General features: G+C 41.6%; 1 protein-coding gene and 2 non-coding genes across 8 annotated transcripts in view; 1 reads left to right on the plus strand and 2 right to left on the minus strand.

The window, feature by feature from the left end:
• The window catches only part of rhbdf1b (rhomboid 5 homolog 1b (Drosophila)), a 37,494-nt gene extending 30,300 nt beyond the window's left edge, over nt 1-7,194 (plus strand). For 5 of the 6 annotated variants that reach the window (XM_075457139.1, XM_075457142.1, XM_075457140.1 and 2 more), the window contains 14 exons: nt 771-893; nt 1,122-1,264; nt 1,454-1,708; nt 1,834-1,945; nt 2,045-2,119; nt 3,343-3,504; nt 3,736-3,836; nt 4,038-4,101; nt 4,391-4,485; nt 4,595-4,670; nt 5,237-5,337; nt 5,471-5,624; nt 5,781-6,004; nt 6,107-7,194. In XM_075457139.1, the coding sequence (XP_075313254.1) occupies nt 771-893; nt 1,122-1,264; nt 1,454-1,708; nt 1,834-1,945; nt 2,045-2,119; nt 3,343-3,504; nt 3,736-3,836; nt 4,038-4,101; nt 4,391-4,485; nt 4,595-4,670; nt 5,237-5,337; nt 5,471-5,624; nt 5,781-6,004; nt 6,107-6,302 (1,881 nt within the window). In that variant the 3' untranslated portion in view covers nt 6,303-7,194. Of the gene's footprint in view, nt 1-770; nt 894-1,121; nt 1,265-1,453; nt 1,709-1,833; nt 1,946-2,044; nt 2,120-3,342; nt 3,505-3,735; nt 3,837-4,037; nt 4,102-4,390; nt 4,486-4,594; nt 4,671-5,154; nt 5,338-5,470; nt 5,625-5,780; nt 6,005-6,106 lie in introns of those variants that run through there. The other variant, XM_075457144.1, reaches the window with a different exon arrangement.
• A 281-nt stretch (nt 7,195-7,475) lies between these two features.
• On the minus strand, nt 7,476-7,569 carry trnai-uau (transfer RNA isoleucine (anticodon UAU)). The gene is made up of 2 exons: nt 7,532-7,569; nt 7,476-7,511 (listed from the first exon to the last, which is right to left on the minus strand). It is a non-coding gene; the product is annotated as a tRNA-Ile (tRNA).
• Nucleotides 7,570-8,497: 928 nt separating this feature from the next.
• Nucleotides 8,498-8,591, minus strand: trnai-uau (transfer RNA isoleucine (anticodon UAU)). The gene is made up of 2 exons: nt 8,554-8,591; nt 8,498-8,533 (listed from the first exon to the last, which is right to left on the minus strand). It is a non-coding gene; the product is annotated as a tRNA-Ile (tRNA).
• Between the last annotated feature and the right edge of the window lie 14,271 nt (nt 8,592-22,862).

A 22,862-nucleotide genomic window follows, 5' to 3' on the forward strand; every position in this document is an offset into this window, starting at 1 on the left:
AGCCGCGCCTGTTACGGTGTTTGCTGCTCGGAAGCAGGGGACTGCTCAGTCTGCACTTCGTCTGCACGGTCTACACAGCCCGTAGTGATATATAAATGATATTGCTAATATGGGATGTCATACAGCTTCATGTCAAAAGAGGCAAACTATCCCTTTAAACGCATTCCTTTGTACAGAACAGCTTCATCACGGTGATGTCGGTGGTTAAAATGTAACTATTCCTTTATTTATCATGCTCTGGTTGAGCGGCATGTGCTTGATCGTGATCCTCGTTTTCTTGACATTCAGCTCACAAACAGATTCTCAGTTAGTACTTGCAATCATAATTCCAAATGAATTTTTCTAGTATTGAATTCTAAATGAGGCCCAAACCATGATACTATCACCATGGTGTTTCTCAGATGGGATGAGGAGCGCAGTGTTTTTTTTTCTTGTGCAAACATTATCCTTCTTCCTTAAACCGAAAAGTTGTAATTTTTGTATCATTTGTCAAGAAAACCCTTTTTCCAACAGCCAGCCGGCTTGTTAACAGCTTAGTTTTTTGAACGGCGGTGGCATTTACTCACTTATAGTCTAATTTCCCAGAGTTTCACACGTTTTTTTCCACTCACAGATAAATATATATATATATATTTTTAGTATTTTAAACATTCTTTTTTGATGAAAAACTGTAAATAAACAAAGATGTTTTTGGCTTATTTGTGCAGTCGGGTTATCTTTATAATGTCCTTAATAATAATGACTATATTATGAATGCGTGTGTTTGCCAGGGTCGAACTTTGGGTGAAAGCACTCCCGGGCAATGTCGCAGACGGAGTTTTGTGCCTACTAGTATCTTTGAAGATGACACGATGGATTTCCACGATGAGCTGGACACTTCCTTCTTCACCAGAGTGAGCAGCAGACACACTCCCACGCTCTTCCAGGATGACAGTTTAATCAGCCGTAAAGCTTTCTTATTATTCAGTCGCCCTAAAGCCTGCAGTCGTGGAGTATTTTTGAGGATTTCCAGTGTTCTACGTTTGCTTTTATGTTTGTGCTCAAAGCATTTTCCTATGGACTGAACTTAGATTTTTAGCTCTTGCTTTAGATTCCTATTTACATAGTTTTGGTGTTTGCAGGACGGCCTGCAGGATGAGTTGTCCAGCTATGCCGATGAGGTTTTTGAGACACCATCAGAGGCTGAACTCAAACAGCTGGATGAGAGTGTGCTCACAGGAAGTGCACTGGATAAGAATAAATTGGAGAGGAGTCATCTCATGCTGTGAGTTTATGTTTTAAATATATCGATTATATGACCAAAGAGCCAGTCTTATCACTTTTGCGTTACAGAAAATAATATCGGATTATATTTTTTACTGTACATAATTTGCCCAGACTGAACGACTTTCCGTCTCAATCATGATATGCGATTTTTTTCCCCTCTTGACTCTCCTCCCGCTCCTCTTTCCAGGCCTTTAGAGAGAGGATGGCGGAAGGCAAAAGACGGCTCTCTGGTCCAGCCTAAAGTACGTCTGAAACAGGAGGTGGTGAGTGTCAACAGCCACCAGCAGCGGGGACAAAGGATTGTGATTCCTGTTAAGAAGCTGTTTGCCCGAGAAAAGAGGCCGTATGGGTTGGGCATGGTCGGTCGTCTCACAAACCGGACATACCGCAAGCGCATTGACAGCTTTGTCAAGAGGCAGATTGAAGACATGGACGATCACAGGTAGGATCGCTGTTTGGATTTTTTTTGTTGAACAGGGCCAGATGTTCTTTTATGTAAAATCATGGATGGCATTCATGAAGCATCCTTTTAAATGAAGCTTCTGACTCCCCCCCTCTGCTCTTTAGGCCTTATTTTGCCTACTGGATCACATTTGTCCATTTGCTCATTACCATCCTGGCTGTCACTATTTACCATATTGCCCCCATAGGCTTCACGCAACATGAAACTGTGGACTCTGTAAGTATATTACACACTCTTTATAAAGGTTTATAATGCATAGGTTGCACTTTTCCCCAAAAATGATTTAATACCTTTTTTTCCCTTTTTTTATTTGAGGTTTTGAGGAATAAGGGAGTTTATGAAAATGTTAAGTTTGTGCAACAGCAGAACTTCTGGGTGGGTCCAAGCTCTGTAAGTATTTTTCACCTGAGAATCCTTTACCTTTAAACTACTGGGAATTTTATTTATTTTTATTTTTTTTATCACTGTGCTAAATTAGGATTAACATTACCAAGGAGCAGGATAATTGGTAAAAAAGATAGTTGAAAAGTAACAAACCTTAGTATCGTTAAAAAATGACTTACAAACAGTAAGAATAAATAAATATTAGTCATGAAAGGGACTATAGCTACCTAAAAACATTACATTTATAGTAATGCATAAAATTAATTTTAGTAAGGCATCCGCGTGAATTTTAGTTATTCATATTTTTAGCTAACTATTTGAATTTAAAATAGTTGGCTAAAAAGAGGCAATTTAAAAAAAAATGTTTAAAAAAAGAAATGGAAATATATAGTTTAACAATAAAAAGTTCAAATTCGAAGTTAGAAATACTTTGCTAAAATTAATAATTACATTTCTTTTTAAAAGTGTAGTTAAAATTGTTTAGCTAAAAAAAGCTAAAGTGTTTATAAATGTTTTGCTAAAATTGATTGATAAAAAGCAGAAATAGTTGAAATATGCATTTTAAATAATGGATCAATTGTTGACTAACTGGTTAGCCTGTTGAAGTGCTGTTGAAGTAGTCTGCTAAAAATAGATTTTTTTAAAGGAATGGGTACATTCTTTAAAAAGTAAGCTAAGATATTTAGTTACAATGAATAACTGACAAATTGGTAAATTGATTAGCTGAAAGTAACTAATGAAAAGCTGAAATAATGGATGATTAGTTAACTTGTTAGCCAAAGTACTGTTGCAACAGTATACAAGCCCAACAAATGGCTAAATTGTTAAAATACTTGCCAAAACTAATGGAAAATGTTTGAAGTTGTTAGCTAACTGACAGATAGTTAAACGATACTCTTCTCTTGTAAGATGGATACAAACTCGATCAGAATTAGCCTGGATATTGACTGTTTGACCATGGTGTAGTTTACACCATGGTCAAACCTTACATGGAACCTAGGTGGACAGTCCATTACAAATCAAGATATTATATACAGTATGATAGAATATATAATTAACAGTGTTAGGTCAATTAGAATATCTTTAAACCGATTCATAACAAAACTGACAATGTCGTTGGAGGGGAATGTGAGTTCATGTTGCTTGGTGTTGGGGGAAACATCTAGGTGAGAAACAAGTGGGCTAAAACATTTTTGCCAAGTTGTAATACTGTTCTCAATGTCCTCCAGGAGGTACTGATCCATCTAGGTGCCAAGTTTTCCCCTTGTATGCGTCAAGATGAAGAGATCCAAAAACTGATCCAGGAGAAGAAAGAAAAGGAGAGAGAATCTGGCTGCTGTGTGAGAAACGATCGCTCCGGCTGTCTGCAGACGTTGCAAGAGGAGTGTTCGGTCAGAGAAACCAAATTGTGATTTTTAAAGGGCTCAGACACCTGACTGAGATTTTGTTTTGTTTTTTTCGTTTGCTAAAACTCAAGTCATATGTAACATCATCCAAAATAATAATTCCAAGAATAGAATAATTAGGTAAAAGCTGCTAGCCACCTCAACCTTTAAGATTCTCAGCTTTCACTGAATAGAAATCTTACATCTTCTGGCATTTTCTTCTTGCTCAAACTGCAGAGTACCCTGGCAGTGTGGGTGAAGTGGCCTCAGCATCCCAGTGCTCCGTATTTAAACGGGAAATTACGCCAGCATGGTTCAGTCTGCCATCAGGACCCGAGGTAACATATAGCAGTTGTGTGCTTAACCAAAACACTTTGGTTTTTGTGTTTTTTGGGCTCAGACAGAGCAACAGCCTCTATACACGGTCAGGAGTTTGACATATCATTAGTTTACTGTGCAGTTTTCACAGTAACTTCTTTCTTGTCTTGAATTGTATTATTTTATTTTTTCTTACTTCTTCTTTTGATTGTTTTTTTTAGAATTTGTCAGGAGCCAGCCTCAGTCTCACCTCATGAGTGGGCAGACGACATCACACGGTGGCCAGTGAGTGAATTATTTGATATACCTGCAGTTAGATACTAACATCAGCAAAACTAAAATCAAAAGACAACATGGCATAAGCCGATGATGCGTTCCGCTTCGTCAGATGAAATGACTAAAAGCAGCATTGCCAGGATTGTTGAGTTAAAAGTGTGTGTTCTTAAAGCTGATTACAAAGGAGGATGATGCATTTAAAGGACTTTATTTGATGTTTACAGTCATCGGTTGGTTTTTCTCTGTTGTTAGATTAACCCTTTTTTACCCAAACCTTTCCTGTGGTTCTTATCTGTAGGTGTGCACAAGGTACAACTCTGGGAATCACACCAACCTTCCCCACATAGACTGCACAATCACGGGCCGGCCCTGCTGCATTGGGACCAAAGGACGGTAAGAATCAGTGGCGTTGCAGGAGTGATTCGCAGTGCTTTGATGGTGCTGCTTTGATTGAAAGCTAATTGCTCTGTATGCGTCTCATTCCACGAATGTTCTATTGCAGATGTGAAATCACTTCCAGAGAGTACTGTGAATTCATGCATGGCTACTTCCATGAGGAAGCCACTCTCTGCTCACAGGTAGGACTGCCCTCACACTTCCTTTTATTGTGCTTGAGATGAACCCAGTATCCATAGCATTTTAAATGCCACCGCTCCTCCACTGCTCCAGACGAGGCTCCAACTCACAAACCCAGCACTGCTGTGCGGGTCACTGCCTCATACACGCCGCACACCTCGCACATAAAAACTGGCAAAAGCTCTGAGGCTCCACACGGTGACAAGGCCAAACTAGTGACCGTGTGAAGTGATCAAATGTTTGCCACAGCAAGAGAAACATCAACTTCTCCAATGGTGCCTCTTTCGCAGGCAAAACTACAGTCATATACATCGAGTCATTAAGTTGTTAGATTGTCATTGGAGAGGTTTGAACTCATGACCTCAGCATGGCTCTGTAGGTCACTGTTTGATTAACACCAAACGCTAAACAATTGCACCACTGGAGACTGTTTAGTGCTGTGAAATAAGGGGACTATGGATGTCACACTGCTGTGTTCCTCCACAGGATGGCAGTAGAGCACTACTGACTCACAGCTCCCTAAGTCCTGACTGTTTTCCCCCCTGAGTGTCCCCTCCTTCTCCCCCAGGTGGCCTGTATGAATGATGTTTGCGGGTTGCTGCCTTTCCTCAACCCCGAGATCCCAGATCAGTTCTCCCGGCTGTGGCTGTCTCTATTTCTTCATGCCGGGTGAGTAAACTATTCCTTTTTTTTGGTCTGGGTATTTACAGCAACACTTCGTGTTTTTTTTTTTTTTTTAAATCAAGTGTGAAATCAAGAGGGAATTTTGGACAGTGACTCTGAGTCTCCTGTGTGTCTGCAGCATCCTGCACTGCCTGGTGTCCATGTTGTTCCAGATGACGGTGCTGAGGGATATAGAGAAGCTGGCTGGCTGGTTGAGGATCTCCATCATTTACATGCTAAGCGGCATCACTGGGAACTTGGCGTCTGCCATCTTCCTGCCCTACAGAGCAGAGGTACAAGTCGTCAATAAACAGGATGTTGTATTTTATAGACATCAAATTGTATATTATAAAAAAGTTATTACATTAGAAACGACGCATCGATTCAATGCTGTGATCCTGCATGCTGTTAAATAGTCTCACTTCCTCTATTATAACCTCATCCTCCAGGTGGGTCCTGCAGGCAGCCAGTTCGGCATCCTGGCCTGTCTGTTTGTGGAGCTGTTTCAGAGCTGGCCGATCCTCGAGCGACCATGGCGGGCGTTCGCTAAGCTGCTGGCCATCTCTGTCTTCTTCTTCTCTTTCGGTCTGCTCCCTTGGATCGACAACTTTGCTCACATCTGCGGTTTTGTGTCAGGATTCTTCCTGTCCTTCGCCTTCCTGCCATACATCAGGTATGTAACGAAAACAGATCCTACCGCTTGTTGCCCCTGGGTTGTAGCTGTGGGAATAATTAAGTGTACTTTTTACTTTTTTTTTGTTTTTGTTTTTGCCAGCTTTGGGCGCTCTGATATGTACCGAAAGCGGATCCAGATCTGCGTCTTCCTGCTGATCTTCTTGGGTCTGCTCTCCGCTCTGATCGTTCTCTTCTACGTCTACCCAGTCAAATGTGACTGGTGCGAGTACCTCACATGCATCCCGATCACGGACAAGTTCTGCGAGAAATACGACTTGAACGCACATCTCCTCTGAACATTGGAGTGAAGGCTGAAATTGTGTGGGATTGTGTTCGTTGCATAATGGAGGTAAAAACTGGACAAGGGATTACAAATTATGACTGAGCTGGAACATTTTCCTGGAAAGAGTTACGCTTTTTCAGGATTTTGTAGAAACCTTTTAATTCCACATTTATTGGAAATTCACAAGAGATGGCTTGATGAATAAAGGCCACACATGGAAAACTTTATGGAATTTGACTAGCAGAAGGATCAACATGAAGCTTACTAAATAAGGACTGTTTGTGAATATGTGCGATTGATCTCTTTCTGGGCTAATCGATGATCAGTCACATCGGAGGGCAGTTACATAAAGAGGCCTCCAATAAAACAGACGTAACAACACCACCTCGTGGCCAAAAGGAGCATTACAACCTCTGACCACTGTGATGGACGAGCAGAGGATTATTGCTTTGTCCTATTTTTTCAACTGATGTTCAAACTGGTTTTTCATTTGGCTGGATGTCTTTGGGGTTAAACTCACTATGTAATGAGGTTTTTAAATCCTCAAATTTGCCTTAATCACACAAACATCCACACGCACTTTGGCTCACGACACATGTGCCATCATGTCTGTACGAGCAGCTTCTCATATTCAACCTGTGAAAAATGTTCACAATCTGACAAAGCGAAGCTAAATGTGCTTTACTGCAGTATCAAGCGGCTGGACTGGGATTTTGGACTTTGTTAGTTCATTTGCTACTTTTTAAAACATTTCCGCCATAGCCTTTAATATGCTTCACCTTCAAATGGTTTGTCTTTTATATTCACGCTTTGTCACATCTACAAAGAAAAGAATTTCAGGTCAGTGTTGGTCAATGTGAATAACTGTGCTGTTTTATTAAAGGTGGTGGCGTTTTAGCTACCTTACTGCATATATAGAGTGTGTCTGCTTTCTACCTGTTCTCAGGTGAGGCTCAAACTCGCAAATTCAGCATTCCTCTCTAGGTCACTGTCTGTCAAACACTGCATGCCGACCAGTTAAACTTCATCAAATGATCCAGTTTTTCCTCTGCTAGAGTTTCTAATCCGTGGAAAACTTCTTACAAAGTTTTTAGTTAGCCCGCTGCAGTCAAATACTACTTTATTGTTCATGCATTCTCTTTTAACCTTTCTAGTGATGAAACTTTTGCAGAAAGCTAAACACACCTGCTCCAGGTGAGGCTCGAACTCACAACCTCGGCATTGCTCTGCAGGTCACTGTCTTATAAGTACCGCGCGCTGACCGATTGCGCCACTGGAGCCTGTTGGATGAGAGATCAGCCATCAGTGAGATACTCTACACAGTTACCAGGAAGCCACAGCAGTGACTGTGAATTGTTCACGTTGGTTGGAGCAAAGTGCTCCACGGGAGCTTTGACTTCACAACCTCTGCATTGCTTTGAGGGTCACTGCAAAGCAAAGCAGTCTTTTGTCCTTTAGTTCCTTTATTTTTCAAACTCACTGTCTCATGGGTACTGTGCGCTGACTGATTGCACCACAGAGCTCATGTAAGCAAAACTGGCCACAGTTGAGAGACTCCACATGGTACCAAAGAGGCACAAGCAGAGCTTAAAACTTAAGTCGGTGCAGAATACCAGAGGGATGCAGAAAAACTAGTGCATGCGTATCAGGGTGTCCTTTCGACTGGATCCATTCAAAGTTAAAGTTCACGATGAAATGAGGTTTGAAAACTGCCGTTAACGCCACCACACACATGTTGCCATCATATCTGTGTCACAGGCAAGACTCGATGACAGCCAAAGGAGCATGCTCCAGGTGAGGCTGGAAACCACAGCCTCAGCATTTCTCTGCAAGTCACTGTCCTATAAGCACTGCGGCGCTGCCTGTTTGCACCACTGAAGTGCTCACTCCAGAGACTTCATTTTCACTCTCCCTGCAAAGAATTGAACCGATATAATACTGAAAGTAGTAAAAACAACAATAATATTAATAATGAAAATAGCAGAGTGTATCTCAGCCCATCAGCACTGGACTAAATAAGGTACCAGGTGACCAGGAGGGCTCCCTGCAGGCTACAAGGGTGAAGTCATTTGACTGCCAAAGTCCAGCTGCTGGGGGTGAGCGGAAGGACAATAACTTGATGATGAGGTGGAGATTTTTGCCATTTTTATTGTAGATATTTTTTAATTTTCATAAGTAGTGAAACTTTTGCAGAAAGCCAAACTCTCCTGCTCCAGGTGAGGCTTGAACTCACAACCTCGGCATTGCTCTGCTGGTCACTGTCTTATAAGTACCGCGCGCTAACCGATTGCGCCACTGGAGCCTGTTGAAGGAGGGATCAGCCATCAGTGAGAGACTATACACAGTGACCAGGAAGCCACAGCAGTGACTGTGTGAATAGTTCACGTTTGTTGGAGCAAACAGTGAATTGTAGCATCAGTCTCAACATGACACAACAGCTGGGTTTAGGTTAAATTGTCAGTCAATGAGTGATTTTTTTTTTTTTCCAGAGGTCATGATGGTGTCATTGATCAAATTCCCTCTTTGCGACATTTCTCGTTCAGTCACATTGACATGCTTCATTTTCATCCTGTATCATTGTTTTAAACATGTGTTTTAACATATGAGTCACAAAGTTCATATTTGCTGAGAGCTAAATGAGCACTTTTATTGTTGAAGAGTTCCGATTTTTGGATACTTCTCATATCTTTTGTTCTGCATGTAGGCTGCCTATATATAACCCTATCCCTTACAGAAAGCCCTCTGACTTTGTGGATGGCTAACTCCATAAAGAAGTCGGTCTCTGCTAACAGCGAGGACGACACTCACACCTGTAGTTATTGTGCGGAAATAGTTTCATTCAGTCAAAGTGCTCCACGGGAGCTTTGAGTTGACTACCTCGGGATTGCTTTGAGGGTCACGGCAAAGCAAAGCAGTCTTTTGTCCTTTGGTTCATTTATTTTTCACACTCACTGTTTCATGGATACTTTTCATTATAAGTAATGAAACTTTTGCAGAATATTAAACTCATCTGCTCCAGGTGAGGCTGGAACTCACAACCTCAGCATCGCTCTGCAGGTCACTGTCTTATAAGTACCGTGTGCTGACCAATTGCGCCACTGGAGCTTATGCAAAACAGCCCAAGATTCTCAAAGCCCAAGGTTGCAAAAAGTAACATACAAAGAGAGCAGAACAGTGACTGTGTGGATTGATCAAATATTTGCTCCAACTGTGTACTATCTGCTCATAGATGATACTTAGAATATCAAAGAGCTGGTTCCAGGTGAAGGTCAAAGTTACAACCTCGTCATTGCTTTGCACATCACTGTCCTAAATAATATAAATACTAGTCCTATAAATACTGCCCTCTGTACGCTTGAGCCTCTCGAACACAGAAGGAAAGGAAAATGTTTTGATTTTTCCCGCCTCAGACCCAACAGGCCGAAATCTGCATCAATACAAGTTTGTCCTTTGACCGGATCAAAGGAGCACGCTTCAACTGAGCTCAAACTCCCAACATGAACACTGACCTGTTCATTTGGCTAAAGTTGTGGGATTCGACTTGAACAGATGGACACAAGCAACTTCATCGTGCGAAAGGAGTTTTTTAATCTTTGACATTTCAGGAGCCGACGAAAACCCTTCTTGGCACCATTCTAACAAATACTTACGCTGCACTCACAAACTGCTTCTTTTTCATATTCTGCGTATTGCGTCGCTCTGTCTTAGTATGAATAACTACTGCGTGCTGACCGGTTGTGTCACATACGCCAAAGTTTTTCAGTCTAGCGCTAAGACAGAAAGCAGAGGAAGATCATTAGAGGTCAGACCAGTCGCAGTGTCACACACCAAACATGTTTTTGAGATTATTTTCAGTCACAGACCAAAAGGCTCTTCAGTGTTTTTTCGTTTTTTTTTAATAAAAAAACAAGGAAGAATTTTCTACTAATCAAACAAGGGGAAAATTGTGCCATAACTCAACAGGCTGTACATAAAATATTAGGATACACTTTGAATAGAAAGAAAATACATTCATGGGCAGTTCTTGGGTGTCATTCAAACCTTTGTTATTATATATTACTGATGTCCAATGGCATTTACTGGTGTCATCTGCAGGATTTAGACTTAAACTGTAATTTGATTTAAACTCTTTCATTCCACCAAGACGTCCCTGAACTGTTAGGAATTGGAAATGGGAGTCCTTTGGCTTCATGTGGCTTTTGTGGTTAAACGATTGAACAGGTTTGTCATAGTCACCTTTTTGTGTGAAGCCTCTAGATGGCAGCCAAAGACCAATAACTGGCAAGTTATGTAATGTCAAGGTACCTGTCTGCTGCTTGTGGTATAAAACTTGAATTACAGCAACACGGTGAGGTCTTATTTGGGATTTGAATATCATTAATTCAAGCAGAGGGTTCACAAGCGTGCAGAACTCTTATTTGCTACACCTTCTTGTGTGTTCACTTTCCTGCCTTCTTATTTTGAGAGCTCACACACACACACAGACACAATATTTGCATACAGATGGTACACTCTGTGGACACTCGGTGATTGCTCTGACATTCATTAAATCTTATCTTCAAAAAAGAAGGGTGTACTTATGTCAGAGAGGACCCGAGAGGCCGGAGAGCTCAAACACAGATGTCACTAATCTGCAGAGAGAACACAGCAGAGGTTATTTTTGTACATATGCCAAGATATTTTGATGTTGCGGTAATCTTTCACTCAGTCTGACCTCTCTCTCATCTAAAAATGTATTATGTGAAGTTAAAGAACAAGTCTGAAAATGTGAAAATGGTCGCTAGTTCTTATAAAGATGTTGGACCTGTTTATTTCCAGTGGTTCGTATCAAATCGAGCTTTGGTTACATCTGGTTACATGAGCACAGCGCGTACTACCCTCTGGCTTTTGTGGTAAACTTTTCAGGTCTCGTTATTCATGTCCTGCAGGACCAAAACTCCATTAACCAACGTGACAAAGCAAAAATAGATTGAAGGAATATGACTCGAGCAGAGTTACCACAAATAGCTGTACTGTTGATACCACTCTCATGTCTGTAGAGCAAATAGCTAAGCTAAGTTGGTTAGCTAAGCTTAGCTTAGCACACAGACCTGAAAGAGGGGAAAAGACCTAGCACGGCTTTGTATGAATAAGGATAATGATGATAAAAAGTATAGGCAGGGACTTAATAAGTCTTCTCACCTTGAACTTACTTGGCACTTGCAAATTGTTGATGTGTTTTTTTAGTGCTACAGCCACACATATAACTTCATACAATAACACTGTCACAGCATTTTGTGAAATGATAATGCATTTACTATTGCATCACACCTTACGTTGAAATGATGGTTTTGCATTCAGTGTGTGTTTCCTTCATGTTTTACACATTACAAACAACCTGGTTATGGTTAGGCATTGAGCTGTGATGGTTAGCGCCAGGTTAAGGGGCTAGGGAATGCATTATGCCAATGGTAAATCCCCACAAATCTATCATAACAAGTTTGCAAAAACAATGTTCGTGCCTTTTAATGGCCTGATTTTGAATATTTTGCAAATAACGTCTCTAAATAAAAGGAAATCCCACACAGAGACATGTGGCAGACATTGTCAGGAGATCATCAGTGTAAGTTCCGGGCATATGTTCTGTATGCTGGACAGTTATTGGTATTGGTGTACAAGTAGGGTTGCCAACCGTCCCTTGAAAAACGGAATGTCCCGTATTTTTCTTTGTAATTTGTTTCTAAATACGGGATGATTCCATTTTTAAAGGGACGGTTGGCAACCCTATACACAAGTGACCAGCCAAGCCAATTAAGTGTCACTAAGTAGCTGTAGCTCAGGAGAAAGAGCGATCGTCTGCCTGTTTAAAGCTCAGTTATTTGATTCCTGGCTCCACTGGACCACATGTCAAAGTGTCCTTGGGCAAGACACTGAGCCCCACATTACCTCTAACATATCCATCGGTGTGTATGTAACAACAAATTGAAATTGTGTGGGTGTGTTTTTGGATGAATGATATACTTTATGTGTGAATCCTTCTTATGCGGTTCCTGTGGTGTAGCCGTGTCACTTGCTCAGTAGAAACACCCTCTGTTTAGGGAAAGACTTCGGAGAGTCCAGCGGGTAGAGTACTTTTTAAAAAATGGTTATGGCCCTTTGCTGATGTCATAATTTGATGACTGAAAGACCAATAGGTTGAGCATGAAAAGGACCATAGCTTTTCCAGTGGGTTGTTAAACTCAATCTGGTACTGAAACACATTACATGCCCCCGCCATGGAATAGGATTAGGTGAATATTAGGTGAGTCCCTATTTCTTCTATTTACTCTAACTATATAAACTGGTGGAGCAGCTAAAGGTTACAAATGAATGACCCCTCTCAAAAAAACTCTGAAAACAATCCCAGCACTCACCTTATTTTGTCATCTCCTGGCTGCTTGGCTGAATACAGGCAGCACCCAAAACCATTAAACCTCCTCTTCCCTCCACTCACTGTCACCCCCGTCCCCTGCAATACCCTGATCAAGAATTATCTCTCCCCCCGACTCCCACCTCTTCCAGTCCCAAAAAAATCCTCCTCACTTCTCCAGTCCATCTTCTCCTCCTTCTGTTCATTTCATGCTTCCCTATTTCCATCACTCACTCATCATTTGGTTTTACTAACTCCCTCCTCCCCCCCTCTGCCACACCCCCAGCTCACTGTCGAGGCTCCTATAGAGACGGTAATGGGACATGAAGAGGATGGTGTCCACAAGCCATTGATCAGCATCAAACGAGACACACTTAGATACTCACCAGACCTCTCCTTCCTCCTCCTTTTCGTCCTCCTCTTCCTCCTCTCTTCATCCGTTAACGGTTGGATGTTTTGGGGAGAAAATTAAACTCAGGTTTTGTATGTCAATGGCGCGTATTTACAGATGAGATAAGAAGTTGAGAGTAAAAGGAGAAAAAGCAATAAAAGATGGATGAAATGAAAAAAAAGTCCTAATAGCCAGCTGGCTAACTCACCTACATAGATAGATAGATAGATAGATAGATAGATAGATAGATAGATAGATAGATAGGTAGATGTTGAGTCTGCATGAACAGGCGAACCTGAAATGGGACCCTGACAGCTGGCCAACAGGTGGCCACTGACAGACCCTCTCTATTCATTGTGCCTGGAACTACAAACACACACTTACATACATGCATATGAACACGCATGTACACACACTCCTCAGACTCAGCACCCTGGCTGTCAGGTGAAGGAGGCCAGTCAATGGGAAGGGGGGTGGGTTTTGTTGTATTTATGTGCATGCATGACAGAGTGGGGGTAAGGCAGGTCTAGCGCACACCTGTCTGATGATCCCACCTATGGCAGAGTTGATGAAGAGTAATGTTATAGCAGCCCCCAACCTCCCCACCAATTTGGTCCTATACACCACCTGGACTGATTTTGACAAACCTCCTCCTGCCACTGTGTGCGTGCGTGCGTGTCTCTTTTCACCCAAGTGTTAAGCGTGAATTCTACCCTTGTGTTTTGCAGCTGCTTTCTTGGATCTAAAAATGTGCAGGTTAATCCCGTATTTCATCAAAATTTTTTCTGGCAGGCTGCTTTTGTGAAATCCCACTTTTTAAATGCAAATAGTGGGACTTCTAGTAACAAGATTTCTCATGAGCATCCTGTCAGACACTAGGAAATACACGAGTGAGCCTCTCCTCACGTCACACAAGTGGCTGGTTTTAATTGTTTGGAACACATCTCTTTGAGATCTTAAGAAAAAAGTTGTCTTGCCTTGAGTTTGCAGATTGTTTGACAAAAAGTGCTGCCACATGTAGTTGCACTCATCTCTTTGGATAGTGTGTCAACAAGGGGAAAGCCAGGGGAAATAGCAGGATCTTACATGGTGTTGTGCAATGACTTACTTCCTGAGTGCCGTCCTCCCTCCACACACACACTTCACTGTCATCTCCAGAGGACAGTCCCCTTCCTTGCCATGTGCCCTCCAGCTGTCCTAAAGATGAGCTCTCATCCTCCACCCACTGGCTCACAGTCACTAATGACACACACACACACACAGGTGCACCTCAATGCACACGCCTCATTAGTGATCACTCTAACAATACTCTCTCCCTAAATGCCCTCCTAGAATCTCTCTGATGGTTAGTAATTCTCTCTGTCTCCCTCCTACTCTGTGTATGTAAGTGCATACACCCCCGCCTCGCCTTGTCTCCTCCCTCAGTGAGTGGGCTGAGTCTCATTGGACTCATTTTCATGGAATTGTCAGATATTCACACCGCACTCGCAGGACGGCAAAGACAAGAACAGAGTGCAACCACAAACAGTATGCAAAAATTTACGATGAACTCTCCAGTGAATAAAATGTACAGTGGGTGTACCTCAAGGAACGACATTAGGTCTCGTGATATTTCATTATAGTGGTAATGATTCCCCATCACTGATAACAAATGGAAAGTTATGCTTACAGCCCTACTAACACTGTCTACCAACCTTGTTTCTTAGAAATGTGAACATAGCAAACACGGATTATTCCTAATTTTACAATAATTTGTAACCAATATGGCCTTGTAGGCTAATATCAATTTAACGTGACTCCAGCATTATTAAGCCTTTTAGTTTTATGTATAGGCACTTATACATGCCTAAAGTTAAGTAAAGATTGCATTTATTCAGTTTCTTACCAAAACTATTTTCTTACATAATTACAGGTAAGAATCTTAATGCAAACCCAGAACCCTGATCCAACCTGATCACTTCCTGCTGACTCCACCACAGTTGATAAAGGTGGAGCTTATTTATGAAGAAAAAATGGATTCAATCAATTTCAGTTGACTTAGATAATTGTTTATTAATCCTCAAGGCAAATCACATTGTTACAGCATAAATGATGAAAAAAAATAGTGAATACAAAGAGCCATTGTGTTATTCAAGTCAAAGTTTATTTACACTTTGGACAGCCTGCAAGTGGCAGCAACAATAGATCAAAACCAAAACACAAAGAATTGGAATAATCTAGACGAGAGGTAACAAAAGCACAAATTACTCTCTTAATAGAAGAGATTTTGGGCTTCACCTTACTGAGGAGTCTTAATTGGTGTTGGAATTACCTGGAACGGACTTGAAGAAACCTCTGGCTGAAGACGCTCCGTCGTTTAATCACAAAAAAAATGGAAACTGACAAATTGTGGAGGTATGACGTTTCTTCACAACAGTTATGCTTTTAAATGAATGATTGTTCTTCAAAGCCAGAGTACTGCCCTTAACACTGAAATCTGCCTCATCATTGAAAAGATAAAGTGACTGAAAGTCCTCATCTGCCTCACATTTTTAATGGCTCGGCGAATCCCTCTCAGTGCGGTAAATCTCCATGAACATCTGCTGCCACACAGCTTCATTTCCATTTTTTTTCAAAACTCTTGTCAGTTTGCAACTCAGCTGTGTAAGTTCTGTCCACCAATGCACCTTTGTTTTTATTGAAATCCATCACGGGACATGAAGCTAGGTCTGATACAGTGCATGAATAATAGCATTCATGTGTAGTGCTGTACATGTTCCATTTAATATGGTGAAATTGACCATTATTTAGCATAGCTAGCTGTCCTTTCCCACTAACCCATTAATTTTATGAATGAATTACTTTACCACGACTAGTTCAGAATGAACCACTAAATTAGCACAAAGTGCATTAACACACAGTACCAAAAATATAATCAATATCTTGTCTGACCACCCTTTTAAAACGACACCATCCCTTGTCTGTACACTTGGGCCGGCTGGTAGGTTGTTTCAAATATTTTGCAGAACTTTCCACAGCTTTTCCCTATGTCCATCCTTTGCCAATTGCCCATGTTTCCTTATATTCTCCCAGACTGATTCATCGATGCTGGGAGAGTGGCTCAGCGCAGACCACTCTCATGATTTTGTGACTTATACCATCTCCCCAGTGGATATCACTCTAAACCAGTCATGTGCCCAAATTGTACAAAACAACTGTATACTTATTGTAATTACAGCCATCTTCAACACCCTTCCACTTAGCATAAAGTAATTCAATACATTTGATCCCGCTGACTTGAGAGGTCTGTCACATTTCCAGCATTGTACAAAGTCATTACAATCATCAGCAGAATGTGGCTCTCCGACATTGCATCTCTTTTATTATTCTTGATGAAATGGTCTGGTTCCCCCTCTTTGTTTCACTGTGTTCCAATCGGTTAGTGATGGGTCAATAGGAGGGCACAGAGGAGCGGGGCCATTGTGTCCAGTGTAAGACAAGCAGGACTAATCATTGTACAAGGCAAGTCTGGGCCTGTCTGTGCCCGAAGAGGCCGCTGGCTGTTACTAGTCAGTTGGTATGGTGCGATGGGTCATTATGACTCAGCATGGCTGCATGTGAGGGAGATTCACTCGTAGTTATATCACATATTATGAGCAGCTGGTTTTCTGTGGTCCAACAAACTGTTTTTTTTTGGTTCCAAAGATATCCTGAGACCAAAACTAGGTGATTAATAACCTGTTAACCTGAGATTTGTGAGTCCACATGCCAGCAGAGACCACAAGACGAGACGGCAGTATACTAAGTTGCAAAAAATGAATGACAACAAACTCAGGGAACAAGTTTAATTTGCCTTTCTAGAAGCATTTAAGAAAATCACTTTAAATCGGATTGGCTATTATATGGAAATAAGGCCTTTGGGTCATAACATACCCCGTACAATATTGTTTATTGCTGTTTTGCACCAGGGATAAGAGGGAAACACTATTTCAATTCTGTGTATGTCCGGCACATATGGCAGCATTGACAATAAAGTTGACTTGACTTGACTTGACAATATTATGTTGGTGACAGAGGCCACCGTGTCTCACAGCAGGATATGGTGTTCCACTTCCTTAAGCGTGACCGTAGGACATTTCTGTTGGTCAATCATCCCTTTTTTTCTTGTAGAAGGACAACAATGATTCTGAAACTTCAGTTGGATATTGGTAACAAATTTATGCAAAGAGAAAGCATTAAAGCATTAATCCTTTCAGATCAGACAGCAAATCAACTTCAATCCCACATTTACCTCTTGGCATGTCTTATGAATCCCATCCTTCTCTGTCTTCGCCTCTACATGTTATTTCTCCAGGGCAACATTTCCTAGTTTCCCCTGTCAAATAATCTTCAAAACCATATAAAGGGCAATTGTTTCCCCTATTTTCCATTTCTGAAACACTAGAGGATTCTCAGATTGATGGGCTACAGTGCTGATTGGTGTCTTCCTTTGTAAAAAAGCCTTTTGAGCAGCAGTTTTAAACTGACCTTGAACTCCTGCAATCAGTTGATAATGGAGAGGACTGAAGTTTCAAACAGACTAGGGAAGAACTTTTCTACTCGCAATGGAAAATTCCACTTGCCACCTAATACCTCCAATAGATCATTACCACTGCAACAGCATCTGTCAATATGTTTAAAAGGATTAAGGCTAAATCAACAGCAGAATCCTTCCCCTCGTTGCTTATCTGTAGACATCTGTAAACTCCACTTTAGTTTATGGTTGCTGCATGTTTTATTGAAGATGTGCCTGTGTGAGGTAGAGGAAGAACACACACAAACACACACACTCAACCAATACTTGTCAGCTGTCCTGTCTTCAGTTCTACAAAATCTGTTTACTGCGGGTCACCTGCGTCAATAATGGTTGGATGCCACTCTTCCTTAAGATAAGCGCCTCCCCCATTGTTTCCATCGTGCCTCTCTCTGTCTACTGGAGAGATTAAACACCGATTTTTGTAACAAAGAAAAAGATGCCAATAAACATGGTGGGATCATATATCTCAGCCTTTGTGTAACGGCAGGATGTGTATTTGTTCTCATAAGAATTACTGCTGAATATCCTCTTCTGCTTGCTGACTGTGTGTTGCCATCATCTTTCATTTCAGGCAGGCTTTGTTGCATCGCTGGGGCAAGCTCAGGCTTGCTCAGCCAGCTCTCCCAAGGTCTTAGGCATGCACGCACGCACACACACACACACACACACACACACACACACACACACACACACACACACACATATACACAACTTCTCCAATCAAATGGAGACCTCATAAATGCTGCATAACTAAACAACTGATGTCGGAGAGAGAGGAAAGTAGCCCTGCAAATGAGGCCTGTTCTGAGTGGCTTCTTCTCAAGAGGCTGCAGTGTTGAGAAGAGCAAGGAACATTTTTGCTAAAGCATTTTTCAATTGTCAGTCATTTTATATCCGTGCAAACTGTGTGCTGACTAAGGCCAGGAATATACTTGCTTTTGATTACGAATACGTGTGTATATCATGGCTGCCTTGTGTTTCCTGCTTTTGTTTGGAGTCAGAAATTATCGCTACTATCGCCCATCGCTATTATCGCCAAGCTTTAGTATGTAGGTGACCAGTAGGGGCGGTGTATGGCCACATTTGACGTAGCATAGATTAGACAGCTGTAAAGATGTAAGTTGTAAAGACAGGCATGTCGCGAAATCCCGCAATTGCCTGTATCTTTACGATGTATCTTTGCCACAGCAAAGTGAAATGTGTCAAAATAGCTGGCGTGACCGAGTCATCTTAAGTGCCCCCTAGTGGAATGTTCTAGTAACAGAAACAGTTCACATGCAAGTATGTGAACAATTACTCCCATGATGGAGGAAGCTCCTAACGTGAATGTGAAAAGTGTAGTATATTAATGGCCTAAGAAGACGCATGAAGAAATAACTGAGAAAGAAGAATTGAGAATCAAGCAAAAACAACAACAACATTAAAAAAAGAGCCTCCAATACAAAGGTCCTTATCGTTTGGAATTTTCTGTCTGGTCCCAGAGGCTTCAAAACGCTGACGTGACTGCATGCAAGTTTTTTTTGCGGAAATGTAAAATCGTGACTTTTTTTTTTTCTTTCCCAACAACTGAGTTGGCTGTAAGACAGAATCCTGTCCACAATCATTATGTATGGTTGGTTGTGGAGTCATTCTTACGGTTATAACATCGTGGAACTCTTCATGCTAATTTCTGATCAGACAGTTAATTTAGTCTCCAGCTCAGATTTGAATTTACTCATGCTGTGAAGACATCTGACTCTATCCCTGAAGCTACAGCCTACATAGTTGTCAATCGTTTGAAAGCAGACAAAGCATTTCTGGAAATACAATTAATGACAAAACCAATTTTAGATTAATATTAAACCTCTAGTTGAACTGGTAGATTTCTTCTGGTCTGAAATAGCATAAACATTGGACGAACAACAGGACAATAGAGAACTTTATGATAAGTTTGTAATATTTCCATGTTTTTTTCCATGAGGGTTTTTTTTTCTGGCAAAGGGTTCTCATCTATCCCAGAAATCACAGTGTGGACTCTTCTAGGGACTATTTCTACGACTTTTTTGCCATCACTTCAAAATCAATTAACCATTTCTTTGTCACTTGGACTGTTGCTATATGTTTGAGAGTCTTGGTGGGTGTCCAGAGCCAGGTTTTTCTGCTGACAGCCTAATATTCTTTCATCAAGCTAACATTATTAGCAGTTACCTCAATAAATTACACAAGGTTCTTGTTACTGTTATTCATTAAGCGTTTCGTGTTTCTTCTATATTATCCATAACGGCAGGCTCCAGTTATGTCTTTTTTTTATGGTTCCAATTACAACGATGCCAAATTACTGCAGTAATGAGTCACCGTAATGAGTAGTGCTGTAACTTCAGCATGCTGATATCTGATCTCGAAACAATCTTGTCGCCCACTGTTCCCTTTGTTATTCCCCTTAATTTCACCAGTTTGTTCTGAGCAGTTTTCCCGTCCAGTCTGACTGACGCTCTATACCGTTGGATACATAAAACCAAACCACTCCTTTTTCTTCCCGAACAAAACTAAGTGCATAAACCCAAACAGCTCTGCCACATTGGTAGTATAGCAGGCAGACACAACAAGTGAAGTGTTGGCTGTTTACAGGGGGGCCTCGCCGATCCTGCCAGGCTCTTTATTGCCCGGGTGGTTTGCAGCAGTGAATGGGCCACTGCCAGTAGCCAGCGGTGTTCAGGCTATACATGGGAGCGGTTCTCGGCAGGCAGCTATTGTCATGGTAAACGGGGGGTTGAATGGAAGAGGATGGGTAGGACACACATATAAAACAGAGGAAAACATGAAGAGGAGAGGGCGGGGGGGGAGACAAACACTCCGACCACCTTAGAGATGGCACACATGTGAGCAGATACACCACACCTTTGAACTGTTCTTGTTGCTTCAAGGCTAAACTCGACTCACGTTCTGTCCCAAATAGAAACCTCTGTAAACCCCAAGATTCAAAATTTCACTATTAGCCGCTTTCGGACTGTAGGAACCTTTGGCAGTTCTAATAACCTTTTAATCCGCGGGGCCGTTTTCTCCCGTGTTCGGACATACAGGAACTCGGGGCTTTCTCCCTTAGTTCCTATAACTATTTAGCTCCTTCTCCGAGGTCGGGTCTTTTCATGGTTCTATAGAACGCATCTGACGTAGGTGTGTGGTGGTCGGTAGCTACGCCCCATGTCATGCTATCACGGTTGAAATGTTTCCTCATAGACACAGACACAACCGGCGGGTGTTTAATAAGTTAAACTTACACTGGTCTCATTTGTCTGCAGCGCTCTGCTCTCCTTTCTTCCTTCATGAAATGAAAAAGTATCGTCTCCTGCTCTGTGAGCTTTTCCAGCCTCGATATTAGACGCCTGATGTGATCGTCCATGATTAATATCACCATCATGCAGAACATGAACACGGTGGCCTCCCCGGTCTCCATATTAGCTTCTTGGTGGTGTTTTTTCTACTCTCCTTACTTTTACCGTTTTGTTTTGTGTTTGAATGTAGCGCTAAACGGCTAACACGTCACTGAAGCAGACGGCTGCGCGCAGCGCATCAGTCCCTATCAGGTCCCGACTCATGTGCGAATGCAGACTGAAACAGTTCCGCTGGGGAAGGATAGTTATCGGAACGAAATTCGAGGAGGGTAGTTCTGATAACTACTTTCTTAGAACGGTCTGTCCGAAAGCGGCTATTGTTTCAAGGAGTGAGGATCTTTGATCAAAAGCAGAGACCAAAGTATCGGAGAGGAAATGGAAAGTAAGGTACTGCTAGGAAGAAACAAGGATAAATGTTTGGGGATGCCATTTCACCACACAGGGCAAACATTTTAGGGTGGGGGGACAACATCAAACAAATACACAAATGGAAAGAAACACAACAAAAAAAAAAACAATGTATGGACAGATACTCCTATCAAGAATTAAGATTGAATTCAAGAACCGTGCAAAAAGAAATGTAATGAGATCATAGACTGAGTCATTTTACACTCAAAGAATAAACAGATTATTGAATAAAATTATTATATTTTTCATGGTGGAGCATAGAGGATGAATTCACAAGGGTCAAAGTGAGAGGAAAGAGCCGGGTTTTATCTTTTAGCGTCCTTTGGGATCAGACGCTTCACCTCACCGGTATCACTTTTGTGTTCAGTTTGTGATTTTAGGGCTGCTGTCCGGTTGAAGTTGTCATTAAAAGGTTCAAAGGAGGGGTTGTTTGCTTAAATTTTTCTCCTCCACTGACTTAGGCAAGTACCACCCACCATTCTGCATCAGCTCTGCTAAAATTTTAATTTTAATTTCAAAAAGTTGTTCATCCAAATTAAAACGATCGTTTCCCTTTTTTTTAGATTTCATACATCGAACACAAATTTAGATTTATACGTTAAAGCCACACCTTTTAGTCGGCATTGCATAAATTAATGCATACGTTTGAGAAACGCGAACAAACAATATTTCAAAATGGCTGCGTATTCACAAACCAGTTATTCGAGCTGTGACTGAAAGGTGACAGAGCCATGACACAGCTACATCAAGTGGACACTACAGATCCACTGTCTGGGTGCATTAGTTCACCTAACAGCTTTGTATTCATTTTGTTATTAGAGCTATAATTTTCTATTTCTATTTGGAGCAGGGGGAGCAGAAAAACAGTTAAAAAAAAAAAAGCACCTGGCTGCTTGACAATCCTCTACCGTTAAAAGCTCTCAAGAAAGACGTGGCGTGCGTGAGGTAATCAGTAAAAGATTCAAGTGGCCCAGAGAGTGTGTACACACACACACACACAGAGAGGAAGAGACATCTCCAAATGGACAAAAAGGGAGGGAAAAGGCCGAGCAGAGGAGGGAAGAAAAAGAGAATAAACACTCCTCCTCCTCTTTTCCTTTTCTGTTTGGTTCAGCTCATCTTTCCTCCTCTCCTTCCATTTCCCGCTCCCCGCTGTGTCAGTACAATGTGACAGAAACTTTCACTAGAAAGCCCTCTCAATAAACCAGACACACACATTCAGACCCGACGATTGGCCGATATGACCTTTTTCGCTCCCTCTCTGTCTCGTATTCCTGTTTTCCTCGCTCTCCCCTCTTTCTGCTGGTTTTGTCTGTTGTTGTCATCAAGCAGCAAGCAGCAAGACCACCTTGGGAGAGTCGGCGTTCTCTGTGCCCCAGTTTGCTCACACTGACCAGATTCTCAACTTCTTTTTTCTTTCTTCTTTTTTTACTTCATATCCGCCCTCTGTCGCCACCACC

Source organism: Odontesthes bonariensis, chromosome 23 (assembly GCF_027942865.1).
Source record: "Odontesthes bonariensis isolate fOdoBon6 chromosome 23, fOdoBon6.hap1, whole genome shotgun sequence".
NCBI classification, from domain to species: domain Eukaryota; kingdom Metazoa; phylum Chordata; class Actinopteri; order Atheriniformes; family Atherinopsidae; genus Odontesthes; species Odontesthes bonariensis.